We start from the raw sequence: 12,938 nt of genomic DNA on the forward strand, positions 1-12,938 counted from the left end.
AATGGTCCCAGGGTAATTGAAACATTCCTATGGCCCATAATGCGAAATAAAGGGAGTATTCATGGAGTCATAGAATTTGTAACAACATGGAAAAAGGCTCCGGTCCAAGACGTCCATGCTGCTCCTCAAGAATCATAGTCATTCAGCAGAGAAACTGGCCCTTCGGCCCAACTCATCCATGCTGACCAGGTTTCCTCAACTGAACTAGTCCCATTTTCCTGCATTTGGACCATATCCCTCTAAACCTTCCCTATCCATGTACTTGTCAAAATGTCTTTTAAATGCTGTAAAAGTGTCTCTACCACTTCCTCTGGCAACTTGTTCCATATACATACCACTCTCTGTATGAAAAAGTTGCCCTTTAGGTCCCTTTTAAATCTGTTCCCTCTCACCTTAAGCCTGTACCGACTAGTTGTGGAAACCCTTACTCTGGAGAAAAAGTCTTGGCCATTCACCCTATCCATGCACCTCATGATTTTATGAACCTCTATACAGTCTTCCCTCAGCCTCTTATGCTCCAGGGAAAAAAAGTCCCAACCTATTCAGTCTCTTACAGAGTCATAGAGTTATACAGCACAGAAACAGACCCTTTAGTCCAACTAGCTGAGCATAATCCCAAACTGAACTAGTCCCACCTACCTGCTCCTGGCCCATATCCCTCCAAACCTTTCCTACTCATCTACTTATTCAAATGTCTTTTAAACATTGTAATTGTGCCCACTTCCACCACTTAGTCATAGAGTCATAGCACAGAAACAGATCCTCCGGTCCAACTGATCAATGCCAACCAGATATTCTAACCTAATCCAGTCCCATTTGCCAGTACTTGGCCCATATCCCTCTAAACCCTTCCTATTCATATACCCATCTAGATGCCTTTTAAATGTTGTAATTGTACCAGCCTCCAACACTTCCTCTGGCAGCTTATTCCATTCATGCACCAGCCTCTGTGTAAAAAAGTTGCTCCTTAGGTCTCTTTTATATCTTTCCCCTCTCACCCTGAACCTATGCTCTCGAGTTCTGGACTCCCCCACCCCAGAGAAAAGACCTTGTCTATTTACCCTATCCATGCCCCTCATGACTTTATTAACCTCTATAAGGTCACCCCTCAGCTTCCAACGCTCCAGGGAAAATAGCTCCAGCCTATTCAACCTCTCTCTATAGCTCAAATCCTCCAACCCTGTAAACACCCTTTTAAATCTTTTCTGAACCCTTTCAAGTTTCACCACATCCTTTCTCAGGAAGTTCATTCCATATGCGAACCACCCTCTTTGTAAAAATTTGTCCCTCATGCCTTTTTAAAATCTCTCTCTGTCATATTAAAATGTGCCCCCTAAACTTGAAATGCCCCATCCTTGAGTTAAAGGTAACTGCCTTTAACTCTATGAATACCTCTCATTATTATTTAAATTTTATCAGGTCGCCGCTCAACCCCCTTTGCTCCCAGTCTATTCAGCCTTTCTGTATGACTCAAACCTTTCATACCTGGCAACATCCTGATAAATGACTTCTGAACTCTCTCCAGCTTAATATTATCCTACCTATAACTGGGAGACCAGAACTGGACACAAAATTCCAGAAGAGGCCTCACCAATGTATCTTCCAGTCTCGATAACATCCTTGTACATCTTTTTTGCGCCCTTTCTAGTTTAATAACATCCTTCCTATAATAGGGTCACTGGAATTGTACATAGTACTCAAAATGTGGCCTCACCAATGTCTAGTACAGCTGTAACATGAGGTCCTAAACCCCTGAATGCAATGCTCTGATCAATGAAGGCAAGCATGCCAAATGCCTTCTTCATTACCTTACCTACCTGTGACACCACTTTTCATCTATCCTCATCCCATTTTTCAGCACTTGGGCTGTTTTGGTCTCACTCAACGAGGTAAAAGCAATGACTGCAGATGCTGGAAACCAGATTCTGGATTAGTGGTGCTGGAAGAGCACAGCAGTTCAGGCAGCATCCAAGTAGCTTCGAAATCGACGTTTCGGGCAAAAGCCCTTCATCAGGAATAAAGGCAGTGAGCCTGAAGCATGGAGAGATAAGCTAGAGGAGGGTGGGGGTGGGGAGAGAGTAGCATAGAGTACAATGGGTGAGTGGGGGAGGGGATGAAGGTGATAGGTCAAGGAGGAGACGGTGGAGTGGATAGGTGGAAAAGAAGATAGGCAGGTAGGACAAGTCCGGACAAGTCAAGGGGACAGTTACTGAGCTGGAAGTTTAGAACTAGGGTGAGGTGGGGGAAGGGGAAATGAGGAAACTGTTGAAGTCCACATTGATGCCCTGGGGTTGAAGTGTTCCGAGGCGGAAGATGAGGCGTTCTTCCTCCAGGCGTCTGGTGGTGAGGGAGCGGCGGTGAAGGAGGCCCAGGACCTCCATGTCCTCGGCAGAGTGGGAGGGGGAGTTGAAATGTTGGGCCACGGGGCGGTATGGTTGAATGGTGTGGGTGTCCCGGAGATGTTCCCTAAAGCGCTCTGCTAGGAGGCGCCCAGTCTCCCCAATGTAGAGGAGACCGCATCGGGAGCAACGGATACAATAAATGATATTAGTGGATGTGCAAGTAAAACTTTGGTGGATGTGGAAGGCTCCTTTAGGGCCTTGGATAGAGGTGAGGGAGGAGGTGTGGGCACAGGTTTTACAGTTCCTGCAGTGGCAGGGGAAAGTGCCAGGATTGGAGGGTGGGTTGTTTGGGGGCGTGGACCTGACCAGGTAGTCACGGAGGGAACGGTCTTTGCGGAAGGCGGAAAGGGGTGGGGAGGGAAATATATCCCCGGTAGTGGGGTCTGTTTGGAGGTGGCGGAAATGTCGGTGGATGATTTGGTTTATGCGAAGGTTGGTAGGGTGGAAGGTGAGGACCAGGGGCGTTCTGTCCTTGTTACGGTTGGAGGGGTGGGGTCTGAGGGCGGAGGTGCGGGATGTAGACGAGATGCGTTGGAGGGCATCTTTAACCACATGGGAAGGGAAATTGCGTTCTCTAAAGACGGAGGCCATCTGGTGTGTTCTGTGGTGGAACTGGTCCTCCTGGGAGCAGATACGGCAGAGGTGGAGGAATTGGGAATACGGGATGGCATTTTTGCAAGAGGTAGGGTGGGAAGATGTGTAATCCAGGTAGCTGTGGGAGTCGGTGGGTTTGTAAAAAATGTCAGTGTCAAGTCGGTCGTCATTATTGGAGATGGAGAGGTCCAGGAAGGGGAGGGAGTTGTCAGAGATGGTCCAGGTAAATTTAAGGTCAGGGTGGAATGTGTTGATGAAGTTGATGAATTGCTCAACCTCCTCGCGGGAGCATGAGGTGGCACCAATGCAGTCATCAATGTAGCGGAGGAAGAGGTGGGGAGTGGTGCCGGTGTAATTACGGAAAATCAACTGCTCTACGTAGCCAACAAAGAGACAGGCATAGCTGGGGCCCATACGTGTGCCCATGGCTACCCCTTTGGTCTGGAGGAAGTGGGAGGATTCAAAGGAGAAATTGTTAAGGGTGAGGACCAGTTCGGCCAAACGAATGAGAGTGTCGGTGGAGGGGTACTGTTGGGGACGTCTGGAGAGGAAAAAATGGAGGGCTTGGAGGCCCTGGTCATGGCGGATGGAGGTGTAGAGGGATTGGATATCCATGGTGAAGATGAGGCGTTGGGGGCCAGGGAAACTGAAGTCTTGGAGGAGGTGGAAGGCGTGGGCGGTGTCTCGAATGTATGTGGGGAGTTCCTGGACTGGGGGGATAGGACAGTGTCGAGGTAGGTAGAGATGAGTTCAGTGGGGCAGGAGCATGCTGAGACAATGGGTCGGCCAGGGTGGTCAGGCTTGTGGATCTTGGGAAGGAGGTAGAACCGGGCAGTGCGGGGTTCCCGGACTATGAGGTTGGAAGCTGTGGGTGGGAGATCTCCTGAGGTAATGAGGTTCTGTATGGTCTGGGAGATGATGGTTTGGTGATGGGGGGTTGGAGTCATGGTCGAGGGGGCAGTAGGAAGAGGTGTCCTCGAGTTGACGTTTGGCTACAGCGGTGTAGAGGTCAGTGCGCCAGACTACCACTGCGCCCCCTTTATCCGCTGGCTTGATGGTGAGGTTGGGAGTGTTTTGGTCTCAGTACTAATGTTCTGGAGGTAGGACGGTAGTAGAAAGACCAAAGTCACAGTGAAGGACTTGGCACTCTCTCTTGCCAAAGTAGAGTCTACCACTGTTTTGGGGTGGGTTCTGATGTAGGCACCTGAGGGTGATTCTAGACATAGGCAGGGGCCTCTTTGACTTTTGACTGTTGTGCATAGAGTCTCAGTGCAATCTTGATGCTGGAACATGCAGTGACAATGCACACAGGGCAGCTAATCTTCAAAAACAACTATTACAAAAGGATTGAAGGTGAGTGGTTTTAATTATTGTGTTGGGTCTGGTGTGGACCTTCAATAATTTCCCAACCTACTCCTGTAGCTGGCATAGCCTCCACCTCTCCCCATCTTCTCCTCTCATTGAATTCTTGATTGGCCATATGACTGCTCCTTTAGATTAAATGGCTAATTCTGTACCATGGAGTATCCTTTATATTCCAACCTCCAAACAGTGAATTGCCTGCCAATGTTCTGCAGTATTATAGCAAGTTAGGTCAACCATGAACGTGCCTTAGACTTCAGTGAAACCTTTTCAGAAGCATTTCCCCTGTCCCTTCCCTTGTCTTTTCCCAACAACAGTGGGCAGCATGGTGACTCAGTGATTAGCACTGTTGCCTCACAGCACCAGGGTCCCAGGTTCGATTCCAGCCTCAGGCAACTATCTGTGTGAAGTCTGTACATTCTTCCTGTGTCTATGTGGATTTCCTTTGGATGCTCCAGTTTTGTCCCACAGTGCAGGTTAGCTGGATTAGCTATGCCGCATTGTCCATACTGTGCAGGCTAGATGGGTTAGCCATAGGAAATGCAGAGTTATAAGGTAGGGGTGTGGGTGGGATGCTGCTTAGAGGTTCAGTGTGGACTCAATGGGCTGCTTCCACACTGTAGGGATTCCATGAATGGTAAATGGGAATGTGGAATCTGAAACACAAACATTATTGAATGGTGAAACAGGCTTGATGGGCTGAATGGTCTACTTCTGTTCCTATTTGGTATGTTCATATGAAACTTAGCCTGACATCTTAATTTGTTCTTGCAGATGGGTCCCAACCTGTGCTACCCTCTTCCTTACCCATAAAGAGAAGTGGATGCATCTGGTACCACAGAACGATTGTGATTCTACTCAACGGGTTAAAGAATTCTTTGCGTGTGCTGGCTCTATCATGTCTTTGCAATTGCGGGAGCTTGTTTTTAATTCTTTGGAAGATCTCCTGTCATTTTTTACCGTACACAAGGTATGAAGGATATTAATAAGCTAGAGAAGGTTCAGAAGAGATTTACCAGGATGTATGCCAGGTGTGGAAGGTTTGAGTTATAAAGAAATGCTGGATAGGATGGGACTTCTTTCACCAGTACATGGAAGGTTGAGAGGTGACCTTAAAGGGGTTTATAAAATCATGAAGGGCATAGATAGGGTTAATTGTAGGTGTTGTTTTCCTAGGATGGGGGATTTCAAGACAAGAGAAGACAATTTTTTTAAATACAGAGGATGGTTGGCTTGTGGAATGACTTCCTGAGGAAATAGTGGAGGCACAGTTACAACGTTTGAAAGACAATTAAATAAGTAGATGAATAGGAAAGGTTTGGAGGGATATGGACCAAGAGCAGGCAGGTGGGACTGGTTCAGTTTGGGATTATGTTTGGCATGGACTGGTTGGAGCAAAGGGTTTATATTCATGCTGTATGATTCTATGACCCTAAGATATGAGGTATGCAGGATTTAACAGGCATTAAGATACACATTTTATTAAACAAGTTAAGGAATGTTTTTGTTTAGCTTAATGGATAAAATGATGTAATTTTTGTCCTTTTTTTTAGTAAATGATGTGTTAAGGATACCATTTTGATAAATACTACATTGGTAGCTTGGTTCAACCCTATGCTCAAATAGACATTTTTTAAATGATCTCTTTAGTTTTTAGCCAAAATGCAATTTCCCTAACTGTGGCAGTGTTTACCAGATTTATATGCATGCTTGTCAGAGTTTCTGGTATTAACATTTACTGCTTGACAGAATTGATTCATTAATTTAAAAACTGAATGTGCTTGAGAAACTCAACAGGTTAGGCAGTATCAGTGAAGAGAGAAACAGAATTAACATTTCAAGTCCAACATGACACTCTGATTGACAGGATGGAAATGCTTTTGGAGAAGAATACAATGAGATGCAATACGTTTGGCCACAAATCATGATTTTCAAACTGAAAATAGAAGAACCTAAAATTACATTTGATCCAACCCTGGATGAGTGCTGGGATCTAATTAATCGATGCTTCCTGGAAATTCTTAAAAGTGCTGATGGAATTCTTAAGGTATCTAACAATATCTGTTTTCTGTTTTTTTTAATTCATTCACAGGCTGAGGGCATCATTGGCTCGGCCAGCATTTATGGCCCATCCCTAATTGCACAAAGGGCATTAGGAGTCAACCACATTATGTGAGGTCTGGGTCACATGTAGGTCAGACTAGGTAAGGATGGTAGTTTCCTTCCCTAAAGGACATTGGCGAGCCAGGCGGATTTTTCCTGAGAATTGACAAGGGATTCATGGTCAGCATGAAGCTCTTAATTCTAGATTTCCTTTTAATTCAAATTCTGCTACCTGCCTTGGCAGGTTTCAGACCCAAGTCCCCAGAATGTTAACACTTGAGTGATGATCCCACAAGGCCAGCACCTCCCCAAGAAGGTTTAAGGAGGTAATAATGTAGTCAATTCTATCAGTGAGAAATCAAGTCCAGATCCTGCCTCTTAAATATACAGGTGTACGTTTTTTCAATTCATGTACAGATATGGGGAACTAAAATGTGTGTTTGTGGGCTGATCTCTTGCACCCTTCAAAGGTCCGCGCTGCAGTTAATAGACAATAGACAATAGACAACAGACAATAAGTGCAGGAGTAGGTCATTTGGCCCTTCGAGCCAGCACCACCATTCGTTATGATCATGGCTGATCATCCACAATCAGTATCCTGTTCCTGCCTTATCTCCATAACCCTTGATTCAACTATCTCTATGGGCTCTATCCATCTCTTTCTTGAAAGTATCCAGAAACTTGGCCTCCACTGCCTTCTGGAGCAGAGCATTCCATATAATATATCCACTACTCTGTGGGTGAAGACGTTTCTCCTCAACTCTGTTTTAAATGGCCTACCCCTTATTTTTAAACTGTGTCCTCTGGTTCGGGACTCACCCATCAGCGGAAACATGCTTCCTGCCTCCACAGTGTCCAATCCATTAATAATCTTATACGTCTCAATCAGATCCCCTCTCATCCTTCTAAACTCAAGTGTATACAAGCCCAGTCGCTCCAATCTTTCAACATATGATAGTCCCGCCATTCTGGGAATTGACGTTGTGAACCTACGCTGCACTCCCTCAATAGCCAGAATGTACTTCCTCAAATTTGGAGATCAAAACTGCATACAGTACTCCAGGTGCGGTCTCACCGGGGCCCTGTACAGCTGCAGAAGGACCTCTTTGCTCCTATACTCAATTCCTCTTGTTATGAAGGCCAGCATGCTATTAGCCTTCTTCACTGCCTGCTGGACCTGCACGCTTGCATTAATTGCTCCACTGTTGCAGTAATGACTGTCAGCAGGGAAGATCAGGTCACAGAGAGTAAAGTGGAAGATGGATGAAATGATACTCAAAGTGTTGGAAATTACCTATGAAGCAGTGAATTATATTTTCGGAATAATTGTGGTGAACAAAGACCTTTCATGTAGGTGAGGCAGCAGCAGCAATTAAGTTTTGTTCACTGAAAGATTTCAATCCTGACCCTTTCATTGATCTCATTTGTGCTCATTGCTTGTGCTTGTTGATTCTGGTGAGTTTCACATGGCTGAGGAAACATGGGCATTGGCCAATAAACTATAGCTTCTTGATAAAGATTGAATTTTTCTTTATAATATTCTATATAAGTTTATGTTGTTGTACTGTTGCTCTCAAATTGAAAATTTTTTCCCCCGGGTACAACAGAGTGTTACAAGGGGACATAAATTTAAGGTGAAGGGTGGAAGGTATAGGGGAGATGTCAGGGGTGGGTTCTTTACCCAGAGAGTGGTGGGGGCATGGAATGCCCTGCCCGTGGGTGTGGCAGAGTCAGAATCATTGGCGACCTTTAAGCGGTATTTGGATAGGTACATGGATGGGTGCTTAATCTAGGATAGAAGTTCGGCACAACATCGTAGGCCGAAGGGCCTGTTCTGTGCTGTATTGTTCTATGTTCTATGAAAAATATATATCCTTCTGTTTTTGGGTCAAAATCCTGGAAGTTTCTCTATAATGATGTTGTAGATCTATCTACACTGAATGGACTGCAGTAATTCAGGATAGCAGCTCACCGTCACCTTCTCAGAGGCAACTAGGAATGGGCAAGAAATCCTGTGAGTGAATTTTAAAAAATCCCTAGTCAGCCCTAGATAGGGATTGGTGGGACGTGGGTGTTAAAGTTGATCTTGCCAGTTCATTTAAGACCCTGATTCTGAGTCTCAGTTTCCATTGAGGAGGTGGGAAAATGTTTCAGCTTCTATGCAGCCTGCAAGTAATAGGAGTCCTATCTTTTGAGTATTTGAAGGAGCATAGAAAGGAAGAAACAGAGACAATACAGGCTCTTAATGCAGCACGATTGGCAAACTACAAAAGACTTCCAGGGTATATAACCCGGGGCTTCACAAAGTCGGGGTTAAGACCCCAAATAGGGTTGCGAGCTGAAACCTTGTGATTTGTGAGCTCCAAGGCAGCATTTTGTTTTCCCCCTCCTCTAACAAGGCTTCTCCTCCAGCTCCATCTGCTCAGCAACGGGTGGCGATAGTTTTCAAGGCTGGAAATAGGGGTCATAGTGGGAAGATGTTTGATAAACACTGGTCTAGCCTCAGAAGATGCATACCTTCCCTCAGCCTATCAATGATGTGATCTGTCATGTCACTGCTGGATAAAGGCAGATTTTCCTCAAGCTGTCAATTATTTTGGGATCCTCTGATTGAGAAGCCTTCACCAAAGTGCTACAAAAGAATGGCATTGCCCTCTTTAATTATTTGCCTTTAATCTCCACCAAGAGTATTCCAAAGCCTTTACATTCTGATGCTTTCTGTTTACCTATTCATGGCCAGCACCCAGAGACCACTGTTTCAAAACTCAACAGCCAAGAGACTGATGTTTCCTTAGCCTCCAGTCAGCTCATCATGTCACACATTCTTTGCTTCATCTCCTGAGTCTATTGTAAGCCGTGGATCATTCTGGAACTCTTCCAGACTGTGGTGGGGGAGAAACTATCTGAACCACATGGGAAAATTGCAAAGTGGGGCCATTTTTCTGCTGCTCCATTTTTCTCTTTGGATCCATACATCACATGCAGCTGTTGGTATTCCTTAGAAATTTCTACTTAACACGTGATGAAAGCTGATAGACAGAGGGACTGATTTTTTTTTCTATCCCTTTGTGCAGCTTCTTCAGCTTAGAGTCCCTTTACCAAACCAGATTCTACTGGCTACTGGAGACAAGAGACAAGTAAACTGTTTCCTGGCCAGTCTCAAACTGTTTTATAACCATCTGAAGAGAAGATGGTGGTGGTGTAGTAGTAGTGTCACTCAACTATTAATCTAGAGTTTTAACTAATGTTCTGAGGATTGGGTTTGAATCCAACCATGGCAAATAGTAACATTTGAATTCAGTAAAAATCTGGGGTGAAAAGCTAGCAACTATGTCAATTTTTGTAAAAACCTATCTTGCTCATTAATTTCTTTAGCCGGTCTGGTTTACATGTGACTCCAGACCCACAACAACATGATTGACTCTTAACTATCCTCTAAAATGGCTCTGCAGTTCACTCAGTCGAAGGCAAGAAATGCTGACCCAGCCAGGAATGCCTCTGTCCCATGAACAAATAAAACAAAAATTATTGGTTGTGTCAAAGAAATCTTTCCTTTTCGTGCAGACGATTTGTTGTCAGGAATCAGGTAGCATTCAGCATTTTCAGCATGCAAGACTATGCTTATGTCCTCAGTTGGTTATTAAATTGTTCTTGCATTTTCTGGAACAGGTGGAGTGTGAACTTTTTCCTGACATTCGAGAAAAACATCTCACCATCCAAACCGTAAAAGAAGAAGAATCCCTAGTCAGCGAGATTATCAACAAAGCACAGGAAATTTTCAGAGCAAATATCACTGGGCCACAAAGGTACCTTTGCATGTGGTTGTTGTCCTTACAAACATACAAATCAGGAATAGGAACAGGCCATTCAGCCCCTCGAAGCTTGCTTCGCCATTTAGCAAGATCACAGATGATCTGATTTCACCACATTCCTGCCGACGACTGATAAGCTTTTATCGAGAATCTATTTACCCCTCTCTAAAAAATATTAAAAGATTCTGCTTACACTGCTTTTTGACCACAATAGTTTCAAAAACTCCCTACCCTCGGTTCGAAACAGTTTCCGCTCATCTCAGGGCGACTCCTTATTTTTTATAATAATGTTCTGGATCCTTCTACAAGAAGAAACATCCTTTCCACATATATCCTTTGAAGCCACTCAGGCTTTTACCTTTCAGTGAATTTCCCTTTTATACATTTAAAATCTGGCAATAGAGACCTAGCATATCTAATCTTTCCTCATGAAATGACCCCACTTTCTGGTACAGTAATCTGCCTATTATACAGCACACAGAGAGCATGGGGGTGTGGAGGGTGGGAGGGTGCAGTTACCCCAGTCTCCTGGTTGCATGAGCAATTCTAGTGGCAGCTGGGAGAACTCTGCTCATCAATGTCACAAGGTGAATGTGTGTTCTTTTTACAAGCAGCCAAGACCACTCTTCAATACTGTCAGCAAAGTTTTATGTGCCACTTGCACAAGAATTCTGCTGCTCGTTGGATGCTGCCTGACTGCTATGCTCTTCCAGCACCACTAATCCAGTATTTGCTTCTCAGCATCTGCAGTCATTGTTTTTACCTCAAGAATTCTGCATGCTTAGGTATCAGATAACAAGGACTTTACTGTATTAGACGAGTCAGCCTTCTCTGAATTGCTTCCGATGTTTTTATATCTTTCCTTATTAAGGAATTAAATACTACAGTCTGTTCTGCTATAACATGTGTTTTCTCAATGCGAATTGGCTTTAATGCAATTGAAGAATTTAGACTGTTATTTGTAGAACGCGAAATTTCCTTACCCTGTATTGGCTATAACCCGATTCCGGCCCCATTAGTTTAAATAGTGTGACTATTGTGTGATTTTCTTATAAGGCGAGAATGAAACCATTGCTTTATATCAGAAGTGACTGGTATGCAATTTACATTTGACAACAGGATGTGTAGTCCTCCATAATTAACGACTCATTAGTGGTTAGTGTCTTGCCTGGAGAACTGCAGGAAATCTTCAGCTAAATCAATGAATCTGCAATCTATGCCATGTTTAACTGATGCCGTTTAAATACTGTGAAATCATGTTACAGTGCACTGTGTCTCTCCTTGTTTCAGAAGAAAGTGAATTGGGCTGCAATTTAGTTCCAATTTTCTTCCACAGATGCTGCCAACCCTGTTGCATTTCTCCTGTTTTATTGCACCTTTCCAGCACTGTAGGATTTTGATTTTATTTATGAAATTTTGTTCCTTTTGTTTACTTATTGGTCTTCATCCCTTGTGTCTGAGTTTGAAATTGTAAAACAAAATCTCCTCAGAGATAAATTCAAACCCACATCCATCCTTCCTGTGGTATGATGGACTTGATGTCCCATTATGACAAGCAAAAATAAAAAAAATATTTACGAATATTAATTCTTCATTTCTGGGGACCACTTCTTTTGTATGCTAAATGATTTTTTTTCTGCTTATTTCAGCTACCTAAATGTGTACAAAATATACAGCGATCTTTTAAACAACAAAGCGGAGCAAGAAGTTGCTACTTTCCTATCGGAGAAGCATTCAATGGAGGCATTCATAACAGTAAATACACTGCTTCTGTTCTAAACCTCTGCTAATAGGTGGCTTTATGTATGATGGAATGGTTACAGCTCACGATTTATTTCAGAAACACGGCCAACAAAAATATTAAAATATTACTAGACCTTTCTGGGGGTCTCTGTCTCAGAAAATTCTGTTGAGGTTTTTGCAGGATTTGGTTAGGTACTGGGTCTTGTACGATATACTTTGCGGCGATTGTCTACAGAGGACGTTATAAGTTGGAGAAGGACAATGTGCACTGTCTCAGTTTCACTCTGACTGCTGGATAAATTCAACAGAAGCCAAAATGTGCATTTGGGTGACACTAGTCTCTGTCTAGCTGTTAGCATGGGTCAAACCCTCAGCAGATTGGTGAATGTACATCAGTGTGTAGGTCAAACGCATGCGATTGCCCATTTCGCAAACCAGGTTCTTTGGCTTCCCCAAAATTTGGAGCAACATTATACAGGCAATCATGTAATGTAGCAATAATATCTTTGCAAGCGCACCATATTTCAAATTGTTTCAGAAGAAGAGACTGAATAGACTGGGATTATACTCATTGGAAATCCGAAGAATGAGGGGTGATCTTATAGAAACATAAAATTGTAAAGGGAATAGATAAGATAGAAGCAGAGAGGATGTTTCCACTGGCAGGTAAAACTCGGACAAGAGGGCATAGCCTCAAGATTAGAGGAAGAAGACTTAGCTGAATTGAGAAGGAACTTCTTCACCCAGAGGGTTGTGAGTCTATGGAATTCCCTGCCCAGTGAATTAGTTGACACTACTTTAGTAAACATTTTTAAAGCTAAGATAGATTTTGTTCGAACAATATTGTAATTACGGGATACGGTCAGAGGGCGGATAAGTGGGGCTGAGGCCACAAAAAGATCAGCCATGATCTTATTGGATG

At 43.8% G+C, this 12,938-nt stretch overlaps 1 protein-coding gene across 1 annotated transcript in view; it reads left to right on the top strand.

The window, feature by feature from the left end:
* dnah3 (dynein axonemal heavy chain 3) overlaps positions 1-12,938 on the top strand; it is a 193,852-nt gene that overhangs the window by 39,009 nt on the left and 141,905 nt on the right. Inside the window, exons 8-11 of the mRNA XM_072560097.1 lie at positions 5,133-5,328; positions 6,226-6,405; positions 10,131-10,267; positions 11,923-12,028. Of these exons, the coding sequence (XP_072416198.1) occupies positions 5,133-5,328; positions 6,226-6,405; positions 10,131-10,267; positions 11,923-12,028 (619 nt within the window). The remainder of the gene's footprint in view (positions 1-5,132; positions 5,329-6,225; positions 6,406-10,130; positions 10,268-11,922; positions 12,029-12,938) is intronic.

The sequence above is a fragment of the Chiloscyllium punctatum genome, chromosome 40 (assembly GCF_047496795.1).
Source record: "Chiloscyllium punctatum isolate Juve2018m chromosome 40, sChiPun1.3, whole genome shotgun sequence".
NCBI classification, from domain to species: Eukaryota; Metazoa; Chordata; class Chondrichthyes; order Orectolobiformes; family Hemiscylliidae; genus Chiloscyllium; species Chiloscyllium punctatum.